The sequence below is a fragment of the Mus musculus genome, chromosome 4 (assembly GCF_000001635.26).
Source record: "Mus musculus strain C57BL/6J chromosome 4, GRCm38.p6 C57BL/6J".
In the NCBI taxonomy this organism is placed as follows: Eukaryota; Metazoa; Chordata; class Mammalia; order Rodentia; family Muridae; genus Mus; species Mus musculus.
In genome coordinates, this window is record NC_000070.6 from 98,016,271 (window position 1) to 98,032,929 (window position 16,659).

Here is a 16,659-nt window from a genome sequence, read left to right on the forward strand (position 1 = left end):
CAACATTAATCTGTCTGTAGCTTTTTAGTTGTCTTTTTAGCTTGAGTCTTAGTTTTCACCAACAAACTCTTCTGCTATTGCTTCAGTGGAACCACTAGAGCACAGAGCAATTAAGCCACTTGCCCAGGGCCACAGGCCTAGTAAAGACAGGGGTACCACTCATATTCAGGTCTTCTGAAATTTACAAACCATAGTTATTTGCGCTAAACTGTCTTAGCAACAATGCTGTACACAGGAACCACAGAGTATGAGATCCTAGCAAAGCAGTGTCTCAAATTTCCACCTCAATCTGACCTGTAGTACCCACTGTCTGAATACTTTTACTATATTGGCAGTATCTTACCTCTCAGTCTGTCTCTATGTCCCTTGAAGGACAATGTCTTAACTTTCCCAACTCAGAAGCAGATAATAAGCACCAAGTCGTTTTATGTGGCACTGTAGGCACAAAGAAAAATCAGAGGAGCTCTGCACACGGACAAGTGGAAATGTTCAGATTGGCTTATGTGAATACTTGGTAAGGGGAATGGCATTGCCTTGTGAATACAAAGCAAGGCCTGGAGGTCTCACATAATAGGAAGCAAGCAATAGAATCATGTGTTAGACAGTCAGGAGGAAGAGACAGTTAAGGACCAGTTCCAAGAAATAGGTAAACGGAATGAGCAAGATATCTGTGGTTTCTATATGCTTTCTATTGTTCCAGGACCTCAAAAATCTTTAAAAAGATGGGTAAAAATAAAGATATGGGTTTCATTCTAAAGGCCTTTGTAAAGAGAGTCATCCATGTGCAGTTCATAGAGTCAGAACACTGTCTCAGGAGCCCCTCCTCACCATGCCTCTACTTCCCTCCCTCCTGGATCCTGTTCTCTCTCTATCCTCACTTCCATCATACAGATGCTGAGCCTGTGTCCATCCTGAACTTCCTCATATGTGAACTCAGGTGTCAACTGTAACAATACAGTGTCCCACCTGATGCAATTCATACCTGAATTCTATTAGAGCACCCAAAGAAAATCAAATCTTTAGAACTCAGAAAAATATTAACAGTGGAGGGTCAACACACAGTGGAATTGGCCTCCGGGATTGGTTCTCATTGAGTATAGATGCTTGGGTGGTCCCTTGTCCCATTCATGCTGCAGCTTTTGAGCACTTAAAACAAACTGACACTGGAGTAGGCTCTAAAGATCAAAACATGATCCTAATAAAAAGGTGGAGAATTCTTGGGTTGTCAACTAGGATGAGACAGAAATTTCTGGTGATGTCACCCGTACTCCTGGTTCCCAAGACCACAGAGGTCTGCCAGTCTGATTCTCTAACAGCATCAGTGTTGAGGGGTTGAATCCTGGGCCATGTAAATGGTGGTGTCTGGCTACACATGTAAGGCAAGACAATGAGTCTAGGGAAGGGTGCTTAGGATGACAGAAGAGGCAGAAATATCCTAGGAAGTTGATATTCAACTCCCACAGCACTGTCTGCTTGAATCCACGAACGCTGAACACAGCTAGGAACTTGCCTATCAGTACGCTCCTTGATTCTATATTTAGATTTCACATACATTGTAAAACACGTAGTCAGTTGTGTAGGATGCAAATTAGGGAAGAAATTCAAATTATTCCTTGTTGGTCATCCCAGATACATAAGTCTCAATGTAGTTAAATAAGAATCATGGAAAATCGAGGCAGCACAATTCCCCTGGGGAGGAAAAAAAACCATAATCACATCCCTGAGGGTTTTACAGTCTTGCCAGAAATTTCAAGTCTGCTCTCTGAGTGGCTGGAGTATCCCAGGGGATTTCACCCAACTCACAGTCCTCTAAGTTACAAATGGCTGACAGTTTTGAAAGACAAGTATAAATAAGTGTGGAGGAAGACACCTGGTTCCATATGGAAAACAGGGCACTCCTTGTTAGATCAGGATTCCACAACCAAGAGATCTGCTCTAAATTGGGGCCCAGCTTCCTGCTTGCAAGGTGTCTTAGTCAGGGTTTCTATCATGCACAAACATCATGACCAAGAAGCAAGTTGGGGAGGAAAGGATTTATTCAGCTTACACTTCCACTTGCTTTTCATCACCAAAGGAAGTCAGGACTGGAACTCAAGCAGGTCAGAAAGCAGAAGCTAATGCAGAGGCCATGGAGGGATGTTACTTACTGGCTTGCTTCCCCTGGCTTGCTCAGCTTGCTTGCTTATAGAACCCAACACTACCAACCCAGAGATGGTACCACCCACAATGGGCCTTTCCCACTTGATCACTAATTGAGAAAATGCCTTACAGCTGGATCTCATGGAGACATTTCCCCAACTGAAGCTCCTTTCTCTATGATAACTCCAGCTTGTGTCAAGTTGACACAAAACCAGCCAATACACAAGGCAAAAAGGGGAACCTATGTGTTAGATCATTTCTACTTTCTGCTAAAAGGAACAATAGAAATGCATTTAGAGACACTAGGTTTTTCTGATTTTTGTATGTTGGAATTAGTTTTTCTGTGTGCATTATGTAAATGTCAAATAAAGGACATGCATTCTCTACAGTTTACGTAAAACAGAAAAGTTCAAGAAATTATTTTTTCATCAAGCTTCAAGAAAAAAAAGAAGGCCATTCACTAGGCAATCCAAGACTTGTCCTTGATTCCTAAATTAGCATGGTCCCATAAGCTTGTTCCCTTAAATCTGGTTTTAATGAGAATATAACCTCAAACCTAAGAACTTTGGACCACCCACCTGAAGGATTTGAATTTCTTACCTAAATTGCATGCATCCTACGTATCTTAAAGTTCAGATTGTGACAGTAACATTGTCTGTCTGCCTTCCTTTCCTGCTGCCTTCCCAAGTCCATTTTCTTCCCTCATACTAATGGTTTCACAATGTAACTCCCACGGCACACCAAAGTAGAAGGCTTCTGAGGTCTCTTTGCTTGTAGGATGAAATCCAGATGCACAGTATCTTCCCTGACCTGCATACTCTATTTCTGCGGGGTCCCTCCATTGGTCTCAGCATCTCAGAGACCCAGAGCGTCTCTGGGCACCATACCTGACTTGTACCACTGAGAGACACCTGCTCCTGGAATGCTATGCAGTGTCTGGTGCCCTGTGTACCATGAGCTCACAGTAAGGGAGTGTGCTGCCCTGTTATTCAAGGTTCAGTAGCAACCCCAGGGAGCAGACATTACATTACCCTTTCAGGTTATGAGGCATGAGAGAGTCATGGGGCAAAAGGAAAAACTGCCAAGGTTAGGTGGAAAAGTATCTTATGAAGCTTGAGACAATATCAGTTTGCCCAAAAGTACAGAGGATTTTAATATTTTTAAAAGCATGCTAATGTCTGAGTTGTGTATTGATGGAGTACCAGACTCCCCTAGCCATTGCCTGCTCCTATTGCTGTCTCACAAGCACTTAGAGACTAGTCACAGTTCAGGAGTCCTCTGCTCTGAGAAGTACTTCTCAAACGCCAGGCATACCAATGTTCCTCCATCCGCAGCCCATGCATGGCTTCTTCATGACCCCTCTGTTTCTCTAGGGCCTCTCCAGCTCTGTTCACAGAGAGCCCCATCTGATTCACCATACTATTCCACACTTGAGTCTTGCCCCTGGCATGGAGGAGCTACGCAGCCAGTGTCTGATGAATGAAACCCTGGGAAAGTTGTGCATCCTAACACATGGTCAGGTTTCCCAGCAGTCCCTGCCCAAGGCAGATCTTCCCCGTGCAGGACTATGTTGCTGGCATTCTGTTTGGTCTGTCAGAGCAGGAATAAGCAGCAGGTGCTATCTCACCGCCTTCTAACCCTCAGGCTTCACTGTGGGAGGAAAAATGCAGTTCTTCAGCTGGAAGAAAAGAGATACATTGTGGGAGTTCCTAGGTCATAGCTCTGCAGAAAACCAGTTTCCATTTACACAAATGAAATAAAATGTCATGTTGCTCATCTCTGTGTAGAAGGACATAAAAGTCCCCAGACCACTGTATGTCTGTGCCCTTGCTGGTCTCAGGGGAATATCCTCCTTCTTGCCTTTTTTAGCCACTCTGTTTGGTATTTTATCTCTAGTGTCTAGAGGAATATACATGGTGTAAAGTATCTTTTTTATAATGAACAAACCCAAGTGGAAGATGGGACATGCCCCCCTCCCCAAAAGGCAGTCGAAGCTTCCCTGGAAAGGTTCTTGAACCCTGCTTTTTATTTATCTGTCTTTAACCTTTTGTGGATGTCTTCGTAGATTTGAATAGGCTTCTAGGCATGCCGCTAGTGGCCAGCCTTGAGCCACACCTGTGGAGATAGGATACCTGGGCTTCTGAACTGGAAGCCAAAGCAGGAACTGACCACCAGCTCCATAAAGCAAAAAGGGCTCCAAATGAATGTGGTGCCAGCAACTTGATCAGAAAAGATGAAACCAGAACTTGAATGCATAGGCCAAGGCTGGGCACCCCTTCCAGTGACTTGGCCAACTGCACAAGAGCCTGCACAGGGTCCTAGAACTGCACATTTCCCCAGTGAAGCCTCCAGGAGAAAGGTGGCTTAGTGTGCTTTCAAATATGCATCCCTTTCTTTTTATTTTCTTTTTCTTTCAGCTCTACAAAGCGCCTCAAGTCTGTGGAGGATGAAATGGACAGTCCTGGTGAAGAACCATTTTACACAGGCCAAGGGCGCTCCCCAGGGAGTGGCAGCCAGTCCAGTGGATGGCATGAAGTAGAGCCAGGTGAGCAGAGTCATAAAAGGGAAGGAAATGGTGTGTGCGTGTGGTTGTGTTGTCACGGCAGAGTGGTGGAAAGCAGCAGATACAACGGAAGTGCATGATAGAATGTGTCGGCTCACTCATAGGCTGTCACCAGCACTTGGAGCCCATGTGCATTTCATTCTACTTTGTTCGTTTGTTGAGCTGAGGTCTTACTATGTCACCCACTGTGGCCTCAAGTTCAATGTTCAAGTGTTCCTCCTGCCTCATCTTCTTGAGTTTTCTTTTGTGTGTGTGTGTGTGTGTGTGTGTGTGTGTGTGTGTGTGTGTATACACACACACACACACACACACACATACATACACATACATACATACATACATATACACACACCTTTTGGGTTTTGGTTTGGTTTTGTTTTTCTTACTATACTCTATTATCCATAGGAAAAAATCATCAGCTTTCCCCACTTTGTGGATAGCAGTGAAAAAGCAGAACAAGCCCCCTGTGCTGCATATTATAAGTGGATATTTATAACATGATAACATTTGGGGTTTTTTCCTTTTTTTTTTTTTTTTTTTTTTGTTGCTGGCTATCATCATAAAGGCTACCAATTTTATGTCTGTCTGCACCAACCTGAATACAGCCCATTGGTCAAACCTTGGGGCTGTCATGTGACGGCTGTAGAATCTGGAGAGTGATTCTGATAGTAGCACTTTCTGGAGACCCTAATTGTCTGACTTCCATGGCTTAGGAGAATGGACTCCAATGCCTTCATCAATACAAGTCAAACTTTAATGTCTGACCTCCGTGTGGCTTGGGGGAACAGGCTCCAATGACTTTGTCAATACGACTCAGATGAGTAAGAAGTCAGAGGGGTTTGAGGATCATCTGAAGCCCCGTCTTCGAGTCAATGACAGGGCTATGTGGTTATAGTCCAGACTCCATGACTTTCCTGTAAAACGCAGTCTGACAGTAGTAATAGCTGTTTCAATGCTCTTGAGTATCGAGTAACATGCTCGGTAGTGTCCACTTAAGAATTATATCCAGCACAGAATGATATGGGGGCAAAAAAAGAACGAATTCTCCGACCATCCCTCCCCCACTACAGTCTCAGAGTAACTGCCTGTAAGAACAGACGGGCATCAAGAAAATCTTGGAACTAACCCCTCATCTTCAACTCTAACACCTCCCTCTCGTCCTCAACACTTTCTCAGTATACAAACTCTACGGCTGTAGATGGCTTTATACGGCTATAAAGGAGAAGCAGAAGGGAGATTTTAGGGTGATGGACCCATCTGGATCCTGATTATGGAACTTACCATAATTGATATAATGTCTGACATTCACAGAAGCACGCGCCTCCTCCTTAGGCTTGTCGCATCCTATCCTAATTAAAAAACAAGTAACAATGAAGCCCCACACCCTATTGGCTGGGTCCTTTCTCTTGTTCCTTTATGAAAATGTGAACGTCCCTGTGTGATTCCCTTCTGCCCAGGGCCCTCCTGCAGCTCATCCGTTCACCCACTCAGCACTCTTCAGTGGAACTTTCTGTGAGAGCTCACAGGTAGATGAGGAGGCAGTGGCTTCTGCTTTCAAGGGATTTAGAGCAGATGTGGGATCAGGAGCGCAGTGCTGCAACCATCTCAGTGTTGGGTGGAGCACAGGGGTATGAGAGCCTCTGGTGTCTTCATTTTATCACATCACCCATGCAGCACTCCAGGTGCGGTCATTCTCAGAAGGCTCCGTGTCACCTTTGTTCCACAGTATATCAGCTCACCTAAAGTGCCAGAGATATATAGCCAGGCCAGGCAAAAACTCAAGTGCTGACTTCCATTGCCAGTAAACCATGCTCTCCGTGTATTGCTAATGAAAGGTACATTTGTATTAAAATCAAATAATTAAAGGATGGACAATATTTTGGGTCCCCTTTAAAGGGCTAATTAGTCCTAACCAATTTCCCTGCTTCAGTGAATCAGAATCAAGTATATAGGTGTGGTACATTTTTGCTGGAGTGCTATACTCACATGCTCCATGTATTCTAAAGCTGGCTTATGATGTTGATGGATATTGATGGACACAAAGCCCCTCTCAGTGAGCCCAGCCCTCCCAGCCGGCCCTGCCTCTTCTCTGGCATATATGGGGGCTATAGGGGCTGCCTGAACAGAATGCTTTGACCTAGGAATTCTTTCATTGGAAGCAGTGTCTGCTCATGCCTACACATTATGACAAGAATAATTATAAATTCTAACATCTGTGTCTCTGCACCCTGTGCAGTCATCAAATAACTAAGTTTAATGGTTAAATCCTCTTTACATGGAGGGATTTTTTTTTCTTTCCTTCTTCTGAAAGAAACTGTGTTCCTGAAAGCATTGCCCATTGTCTTTTCTTGTTCCATTAAAGAAACATGCGATCTCATGGCATATACTGGTGGGGGCTGGAGAGCACAGTGGACAAATTTATATTTGGTCGTAGTCAGCATAGAAAGTCATAATTGAAACAGGGCCTGAGGGGACATTAAAACACAACTGAGGGATGTTGCACACGTTCGTGGCGACTTTGGTGTCATTAGCTCACACCAGCCACTCTAAATGGATAATTTATGCTGCCAGATGGTCCTTTTTGGGGATTTTCCATCAAGCCCAATCCCCTTTTTGGCACAGAGAACACCTTTATGTTGTTCCCACACTTATCCGGGCCTCCATAGCTTGTCCCCAGGGGTACAGTTAATTAAATGGGAGGCTTTTAGTAGTTCACTCATGTAAATTGCCTTCAGAAATATGTTGGGAATTATGTATATCCCAAATGCATGGACAGCCTGCTCTTGGGATAATTCTCTCAAACAAGTAAGAAGGGCACTGGGTTTATGCTTTTGATGTGACACAGAAAGCAAGGATGTACTCATGCCCCCCTCAGAGAGCCTGGCATCTAGGGGTCTGCCCTCACTAGGTTTCTGGGACCGCCGAACTACAGAGGCCTATAAATGACCAGAAAGGGAGCCAGGCGAGACATCCTTGAACGACAGGAAGATGTTGGAAAGTGAAACAAACGGTCCAGACATCCAATAAACTACATGCATATTTTTCAAACATATTTCATAGTGTCCCATTCCTCATTAGTTTGTCTCTGCACTTTTGGTGCACAGGAAACATTGCTCATTTCAAACCCTAGGCAGTCTTGGGCTGACTCCTGCTTCTCCTGGTGCTATGTCTGTTCCCTCCACTTGGTTCCATTTCCCAGCTGTCTCAAAACTTGGTTGGGTTAGATCTATATAGCCATGCACTGGGATATGAGCCCTGGGAAACTACCCGTCAAAAATCACATACTCTCAATGGCTGTTAAGCTACACAGGTGAAAAGTTGCCAGTGAGCCAAAAATGCAAATGACCAAGAAGGAAAGCTGCAGGCAGCACTTCATTGGCTGAGGCAAAGTTCTGGTTGCACCTGAGAACCTGCAGTGCATCAAGGTTGTTTTTCAATTGATGCCGGGTTGTTTGTTTGTTTTGAGAACATCGCACTGATGGTGTATATGTGTACAGGATCTGTCTTTCAAACTAAAGTTGACTCCAAAGTCTGAGTTTGCTTTTTTATTTAACCTTTTTAGCATGACTACTTATGCTAATATTTCAAGGTCTTATTTTCTAGACTCATGTTTAAGTTTAAAAAATCATAATAAAGATAGTAAATAACTCAATAGAAAGATCTTAAAATTCCCCATTTTCCTTATTTTGGCCTCTTATCATATAACCTAGGTCAGGGGAAAAAAAGATATAGCCTACTAAATGCACGGAGAAGAGAATATATAAGCAAAGTATTAACTATTAATGGTGAAATATTTGCTGTGTCATCCATAAAATTCAATAATCCTCAGCCCTTAAGACTTGTTTAAATGCTACGTCAGAGAGGCCCGTAGTGACCTAAATAGCTGCTGCCCTTGTATCCAACACCTCCTCCCTCGTAGACCCTCTTGCCTTGTCCAGGCTCCATCTATCTTTCTCCCCTAGAATATGCACTCCTTGAGACTGTGACTTATCCCATCTTTTACATGGCCATATCCTTAAAACCCTCAACAATGTGTAGAACATAATAGATGTTCAATAAATATTGACTGAATGAGTGAATGAAGCAGAGAGATGGGAGCTTTCTTATATACCCAGAAGCAGCATTTGCTGCCAACAGTCTTATAAAAAAGTGGTATTTCCTATATTTTAAACCTGCAGGCTTCCAGTTAAATCTAATTAATAGCAAATAGTAGGAAGGATAATGGCCATGGCTCAGCCAAGCATCTCATTGATCAGGAGTAGGACCCTGAACTGCATTCCAACTACCCTTCTCCTTAACGGATATGATACGTGATATAAGATGATAATGACACACTTAATGATATGGATAGCTCAAAATAACCAAACATAAGGAGCTTGCATGTCCCTATGACTATGACAAAGAAATGGCAAATGCTTGAGGTGACTTCCTGACTCCATACATCAAAACACCACACCCTACCTCCATAAATATGCATAGTTGTTCATCAATAAAATATGTCTATATTGCTTAAAAGAAAATTACAAAAGATAATTCATGCTGTGTGATGCACATATCATGATCTCAACAGTGATCTCTTTTTATAGGGTGCTTTACAGAGTGAGTTTAGATGATCTCTCTGCTTCACTAGGGAAATTTCCACTCTTCCATCTCCACTTTTTCTCTTTACAATCATATGTAAGCACCAAGCCACTATCACCCGAAGACCCAAACCTGGTACCCCAGGCCGTGTCTCAGCGGTGCATCTGAGACCACCCAGACTTCAGCTGTTGAGATTGACGTCATCTATAGCACAGCTGTGGCAGTCACTGGACTTCAAATGTTATACTCTCAAATCTTTCTCCCTATGCTTAGCAGCAATCTCTTAAAAACTATCACAAACGGGTAGAAAAACAGCCATTTCACATGGATCAGAGAAGACCACATACTGGGCAACCCTTGACCCTCAGTACAGTAACGAAAATCACCCACTTCTTTCTCCTCCTCCCCTATTCCCTCACTCCCTCCTTTCCCCCATTTAAATGCCTCTGCTCATCTTATACTATAAAGTCAAATCAAGTCATGGGCTTTTATTAAGAGTCATCTGTGTGCAGTACTCTGAGGTAGATCCAGAAACAACTGCACTGAGGACCTGTCTCTAAGGCTAAACTTGAGAGGTTAACTACTCTACCTAAGATATCCCAGTCCCGTCTCTGTCTCTCAAGTCAAGACTATCAGCTGAGCTGATAGAAGCCAAAGTCCTTTGTAAAATTAATCTTCTCTAATCATGTGCACTGTTGGCACCAGGATCATTGAGGGGACAGACCTCACCCAGCTGATGGTAGTTAAGAGAGCTGTAACTCTCGGTGGAGAACTAGGGTCAGTTTCTTTAAAAAGTAGCCAGTAAGCTGGGTTCAGGTTAGAATCCAGCTGAGAAACATTCCCCAACTTGAAAAGTCTAGCCTTCCAACCATTAGAACAAATAAATTGAGAATGCCTTTATCCATATTTCTTCTCAGTATGAGCAGTTCTATGGCTGTCCTGTGAACCTCCCTTAGGTTCTCTGTGTCCCAAAAATAGAGGACTCTGCAGGCTGTCTGCTTGCACAGCCTCAAGATTTGAGGCTGCCCTGCACTGAGTGTGTCACTCAATGCCAGCAGATCTGAAGGAAATCTAATAAGAAACTTTAACTCTTATCCATGGAACCTAGTACTATGTTTAGATGTAGGATTAAAAAGCCACTTAAAACTTTATGTCACTATGTGCCGTGGCATATGTGAGTCCTCCACTTGAAAGGTAGAAGCAGAAGGGTCAGGAGCATCCTTCTACTTGGCTACGCAGTGAATCCAAGACCAGCATGTGCTAGATGAAACTCTATCAAAAAGCACACAAACAATCTAACATGAACTGTTTGAATGTTCTCCTATAGCAAACCATTCAAAATTCTAATGCACTAAATTGTGTGTGTGTTATATGTATGTTATATACATTATAAAACTATTAATAAGCAATTGTGCCAGTCAAAGTGATGTAAACTCCAAACAATTAAGTGCAATACTTGGAGTCAAAATTGAGTAAGTAATACATTTAATTGCAATTATTTTTAAAATGCTATCAGAGATAAACTTCTTTCAGGGATAAACTTATTTCCAGGTTAAGTTGATTTTATTTTTAAAAGTCTCAAGAATTTCCTCTTATAAAAAGTTAGTAAGTAGGTAAATACATTATTATGTGTTTTAAAAGCATCTATGGAGGACTATTTTGACAGTTTACAGGTGACCCCAGATTTGCAGAACGAGGCCTTGATAGCTATAAGCACAGTTGAATTCTGAAAGTAGCATTGGCTCATCTCAGCTCTGTAAATCATGTATTAGAAGCTAGGCATGGTGGTGCATATCAGTAATTTCAACATCTGGGACACTGAGGCAGGATGCTTAAAAGTGCTAGGCCAGCCTGGGCTACCTAATGAAACCCTGTCAAAAATCCCATGTTGCGATTGTTCAGTTTCCCACACCTGCCAATCCTGATTTGACTGCCAGTAGCCACTCTTTGGTTTCCAGAGTAGTAGAAGTTTACCAATGCTTACTTGTAGCTGAGGCATCTAAGAGGCCCTTTATAGGGGCTGGTAGAAAGGCTTCAGACTGGTGACAATAGTCCATTGATCACAGGCACTCTGCAGCACTAGCATAAATTAGGGGAAATGATTAAATCTCCCACAATCCCCTGCAGTAATGGAAATAGTCACCGTTACAGAACACTGCCGTGGGATCAATGCCTTGGCTTTTCTTCTACATTTAGGAACAGTGGGAAAGCATCATTTGTGACAGCGTTCTCCCACCATTATCTCCTTAGTATTGGCACCTGCTCATTAGAGAATGATGTGCCAGAGAGCACCAGTAGAGTAACAAGGGTCTGTTCTTAATGACCCTTACCAGAGAAATTTCACCTAAATAAAGCATTACAACAGAAAAGCTCCATTACAAAATGAGTACTCTCATCACCCTTCAAGAATTTCCCTACCTTTCCATCAGGGCTCATTTCCTAATGTCAGAAAATGCTCTAAGCCAACCCTTTCTATTAAACTCTAAAAGGCTATACAGAAGAAAGATGTCTTTGCACATACACATACATGCTGTATTGTGGGCCACATACATATATGACAAAGAGTGGTCCACAAAATTGCTGGTTATTTGGTTTTTTTTCTCCCAAAGCTTGTTACAGTACCTGATAATATGACAGACATTCAATCAATATTTGTTGAATAAATAGATATGAAGCTGGCGACCACATGTGTCCTATCATGTCCTTTGAATCCGATCAAACACTTTGACATCAGAGTGCTGAGTGCCTGCCTCTGATGAAGGAAGGAGAGGAGCCTCTTTGGCCTTGGAGAACCCAGGTGCACAATTTTGTAAATACAGAAACTCCCAAGAAAATTAATGCTGCATTTCAGTTGGTCTTGTGTAGATAATAAATTACCCAAATCAACAAATCCTTTAATTTCATGCTTAAAAATGGGGTTATATAAATATTCTAGGATAGAATAAAGACAGAGCCAGCACTGATTGGTGAGGCTCACTGTGAACTCTTCTCACCCTTTTCCTGTCACCATGCCCAGGTACTAGTGGCTCAATGTGGCCCAGACTTAGCCTAGGGAAAGGGGGAGCATTAAAGGAAACTCCACTCTGACCACAGCAGCCTTTGAAGGCTTGTCGGAGAGGAGAATGATAAGAGAAAGATTAAATACTTTTTTAAAACAAGGAAGTAGACATTAAGAGTTAAAAACCTTTTTAAAATCTCGTCTCCTGCCATAATCAAACCTGCAATCTTTGTAAACTGCTCCGGATTTTCATTTCCTGGGAGAACATCAAACAATGACAGGAAGAAAACAAAAGCTACCATTGATTGACTTTCCACCATGTGCAAAGTACTTTGTCTGTCATTATCTATTGGATGCCTTCTGTATACATGAAGTATACTTAATAAGCTGTAGACCTTCAGTGAAATAGTGTGTATGTCTTTTGGTGAATACTTGAAAAACTTTGAAGTGTTACGAGAAGTTTGATACTATGAAATTTGATGGCAAACACATTGTACACCTCTGAAAGTATGATGTGCAAAGCTCTGTGAAAAGTGGAAGATGAAGTAGAAAATTAAAGAGGTAGATGCTGGCCCTAAGAGACTAAACTCACTAGGGTCAAAAGGCATGAATAGTTAAGTCAGTCAGGAGACTAATGGGGCATAGAGGATAAACAGCATTAGTTTGGGGGTTTACTGATTGGCCTGGGCCACAACCTTCCGCTGCACTTGTTAAGAAGCCCTCCTATGACTCCTGGGGCAGCAGTGGAGCCTGGTCCCTGTGTCCTTCTCTTCCCAACAGGCAAGTATCTCCTGCCCGACTCCTAAAAACATGTAGGCATCATGCACTCTAGGAATCCCACAGGAAGGATGTGAGCTTCGACCATCCTAAGCTAGCAAAAGACATCATCCCTCATACAGACCAAAAGCTCCCTGTCTTAATAAACCACAGAGTTTTGACTTATGGATGTACAAAGGATAGGCAGATAGAGGTACATAATAGATCAGAATTATTGCAGATATGATATTTTGCATGATCTGTTAGATATTGTTAAAATTTTCTTGAACTAGTACAAGGTAGTTTAAATCTTTCATATAAAAACTAGACAAGGTAGTTTAAATCTTTCATATAAAAAGAAAAAATCTCTTTAAGTAGTGATCTTATCTTCTCGACTCTATGAACATAATGCAGATATGAACCAGGCCATAATTTGATTAATAAAGAAGATATATTGGCTAATACTTTTGTCACTAGAATGCTGCTGGAATTTTAAACATATAAGTGTTTCATAAGTAACAGTGGTAGCTAATAGCAACATATATTATTCTCAACTATATATACACATACCTACATACATCATACATGCATATGTGGGCATACATGCATACATATATGTGTGTTTATTTCACATATACCCATTTAACTTGTTTAAAGAGATCAGATCCCAGATCACTTTTGGTAGCATTTACAGGCTGATTTCTTTCTCATTTACCTCTTGTTTCTCTACCACACTAACGAATTTACTTAAATATTAAATGATTGAGTTTAATGCCGTAGTTTGTGTAGAAATAATAAGGGCTACTGGTGCTTTTTAACAAGGTAGCTCTTTAAAACTCCAGAGCAAGAATCTTTTCTGTGAGGAATGGGAAGAGAGGAAGAAGGAAGTCTTTGGACCCATCCAGTCCTGTGTCTCTGGGATGTCAGCTTCTCATGGGCCTGTGTGCTCGACCCCTGTTTTCCTGTAGACGATTACAATAATTCATCCAGCTCATCCGTCCACCGGCTTCAGTTACATCATAAACTCATCAATTAATCAAAGACATGGCACCCATTTGGAGATGATGGGTGAAGTGCATCCTAGGAGATTCCGGGAAGTGCTCCCATGCACATAGTAAATCAGAGACCAGTCCTGATAGATTCCTGAACAGCAGTCCAAGTACTCCAATAGAGAGGGTTCCCTCTAGCCCTGATCACAATGTATGTCTCTCAAATGAGAGGCAGAAAATCAAACATACGAGAATCCCCTCATTTTACAGCATCTCTTAGAGGGGAAAGATTAACCTGGATTGGAGATGATGTTGTACATTAAAAAGCAGTTTCTTGCTGTGACTTCTCAGAGCCAAGGATTACTGATTCCCCCTCCCCCCCCCACCTCTCTTATCAACTAAAAACCTGTCTGGCGCTTTTGGATTTTTGAGTGTAGGGCTACTATGATTCTTGGTTCTCTGATTTCTTTGGTGTGATGACCTGCTTATGGTCCAGTGCCTTGCATCTCTGTGGAGAGTGGGTGCCACCAACCACTATGATGCTCAGACTCACTGAAACCATGCTGCCAACCATGTTTCGGTGTGGGCCTGTGTCTTCCTGTGCTTTTATTTTTAATAATTCCAATTTCTTGGCATCTCCTTTTGTGCATGTAATGAAGGATGGATTAAAGTTCCTACTGGCATAGGTAGAAAATTCATTGAACACATTGGAACTTGTAAGAGCATCAGCTCCTTATCTGAGTGTCCTATGTGGTGCCCAGCACTTTTGTCATGTTAGCAAGCCTACGCTAGGAGTTGCTCAGCTATCACCAGCTTCCAGCACTAATGACTTCCCAATACCAGAGTTAACTTGGACTTGATGCCTGTCAGAGTACATCGTCTGCTCTTCAGTCACGAAATGAAAAGCGTGAAAGAGCATTAGTGAACATGCCTTGCTTGCCTTCAGCACACCTGAGGCTCTGACATAAGCCACACTGTGTGTTCTCATGCCCAACTTGGTGCCACAATATGTGTAGGATCAAAAGAAGTAAAGAAAGTTGAACGTGTTTCAAGTCCAGTTATGATTTGATATCTGTCATTTTGTGGTGGCGACACCTGCTTCTAATTTGAAAAGTACTTTCTATCCGTGTGTGTGTGTGTGTGTGTGTGTTTTCTTCAGAAATTTTATCCTCAAGATACTTAAGTAGTAGTTTTTCTCCTTTGGTGTTGTGCTTGCATTTGTGAGTTTATCGATCAGCACTGAAGGCTTAAGACGCATTTAGTTAAAAGGGAAAACCTTTCATAACACAGATCTATTAAATTTAGTTTACATCAGTTTTTGTCCTGGCCACACATTAGGAGTTTGCAGAGAAATTGTTTGTTACAGGTCACTACTGTTTGAGTTACATGATGGTTGTCTTGAGTTGACTAACAACAGAGTTGGAGATAAATTTGAACAGAGCAGGAACTACTTAAACCCAACACTCATATTTAGCTGTTTTTCACCATCAAGAGCAAGTGAGAAACCATTTTCATGTGCCTCTGAGTGGAAGAAATGATGGAGGCGGCTGGCTTGTCTTCTTTGACACATGTAGTAGTCACTTTGTTGGGGGATAGCCACTTGTAGTGCCCAGTGTCATTTGCTTTGTTGTTTTTTTAGCCTGCATGAAGACCTTTTCCTCACAAGTGCTGGATAAAGTTCATCCCATGAGTAGAAAAAGCTGTGAACGTTGGTGCACAGCTAGCAACCCATTCTGATTGGCCTGTGGGGAGTTGTCTGCTTAAAATTGGATCCTTGTGTTGAGTTTCCAAAAAAGGTGTGAATGTGAAAAACAAGTGCTAAATCATGACTCCAGAGAAAATGTCGGCCATGAGCAGTTTTTAGTTTAAGCAGAAACCAAACTTTAAAATTCGGATAAATAAGACAAGTTGGGGGAGAGGGTGAGTCACTTGCTCCCAAATCAAAGCTTCATGGAGAAGCAAGTTTCACTGAACTTGAATGCGACACTCAACAGAGACATTGATTGAATGGAACTGACTCATTTTCTTAATTGATATGCAAAGCTCTGCCAAGCATTTACCCTTAGTGTCAGATAAGTAATTTTTAATAAAATATTTCCAAGACATGAAGACAGTTAAGAAAACAGCACGGTTTTTAATAACTGCACTCGTAAGTAAACGGATCTATCATTATGTTGTCACAAAGAATGACAGAGAGCAGAAACATGCTGCTGATCCCTCACAGATAAGTGTGTAATGTAATTAGACAGACACCCTTCCTCTGTCGAATGCAGCATTAATCATTAGAAATGCAACTCGCTCTGTTTGATATGTCACTGTTGTTAGAAAGGAAAAGCAAGCCAGGGAGATGTGTGCTGCAGTGACTCATGTATTTGTCTGATGGGTATCAGAATTCCTCTTGATTGTTGAATGTATGAATACTGCCAATAATTCTGTGGCATTTTTGCATGTGTGAAGGTGTGTTTGATATACAGTGCTTTGTTTTGTTTGGAAAATATCAGTGTCGTAAGTATTCTTGAACTCAAAATATTTTTAAGCTTTGAAATGGTCTTTGGGCTCATCCAAAATGATGGCACAATGTATAGTCAGATTTTCCTTAAAGGGGTGGGCTAGAAGTTGTCTGCATTCAATAA

The 16,659-nt window shown here is 42.0% G+C and overlaps 1 protein-coding gene and 1 long non-coding RNA gene across 11 annotated transcripts in view; one reads left to right on the forward strand and one right to left on the reverse strand.

The window, feature by feature from the left end:
- Positions 1 to 16,659, forward strand: part of Nfia (nuclear factor I/A) — a 540,811-nt gene that overhangs the window by 438,205 nt on the left and 85,947 nt on the right. For all 9 annotated transcript variants that reach the window (XM_006502841.4, XM_006502844.4, NM_001122952.1 and 6 more), the window contains one exon: positions 4,557 to 4,684. In XM_006502841.4, coding sequence (XP_006502904.1) covers positions 4,557 to 4,684 — 128 coding nt within the window. The remainder of the gene's footprint in view (positions 1 to 4,556; positions 4,685 to 16,659) is intronic.
- Positions 1,818 to 6,831, reverse strand: Gm34218. 2 transcript variants are annotated; one of them, XR_376436.4, is made up of 3 exons: positions 6,689 to 6,831; positions 5,984 to 6,051; positions 1,818 to 3,817 (listed from the first exon to the last, which is right to left on the reverse strand). It is a non-coding gene; the product is annotated as a predicted gene, 34218 (long non-coding RNA). The 2 variants fall into 2 exon arrangements; XR_376435.4 differs by having other exon boundaries at positions 5,984 to 6,441; positions 6,689 to 6,815.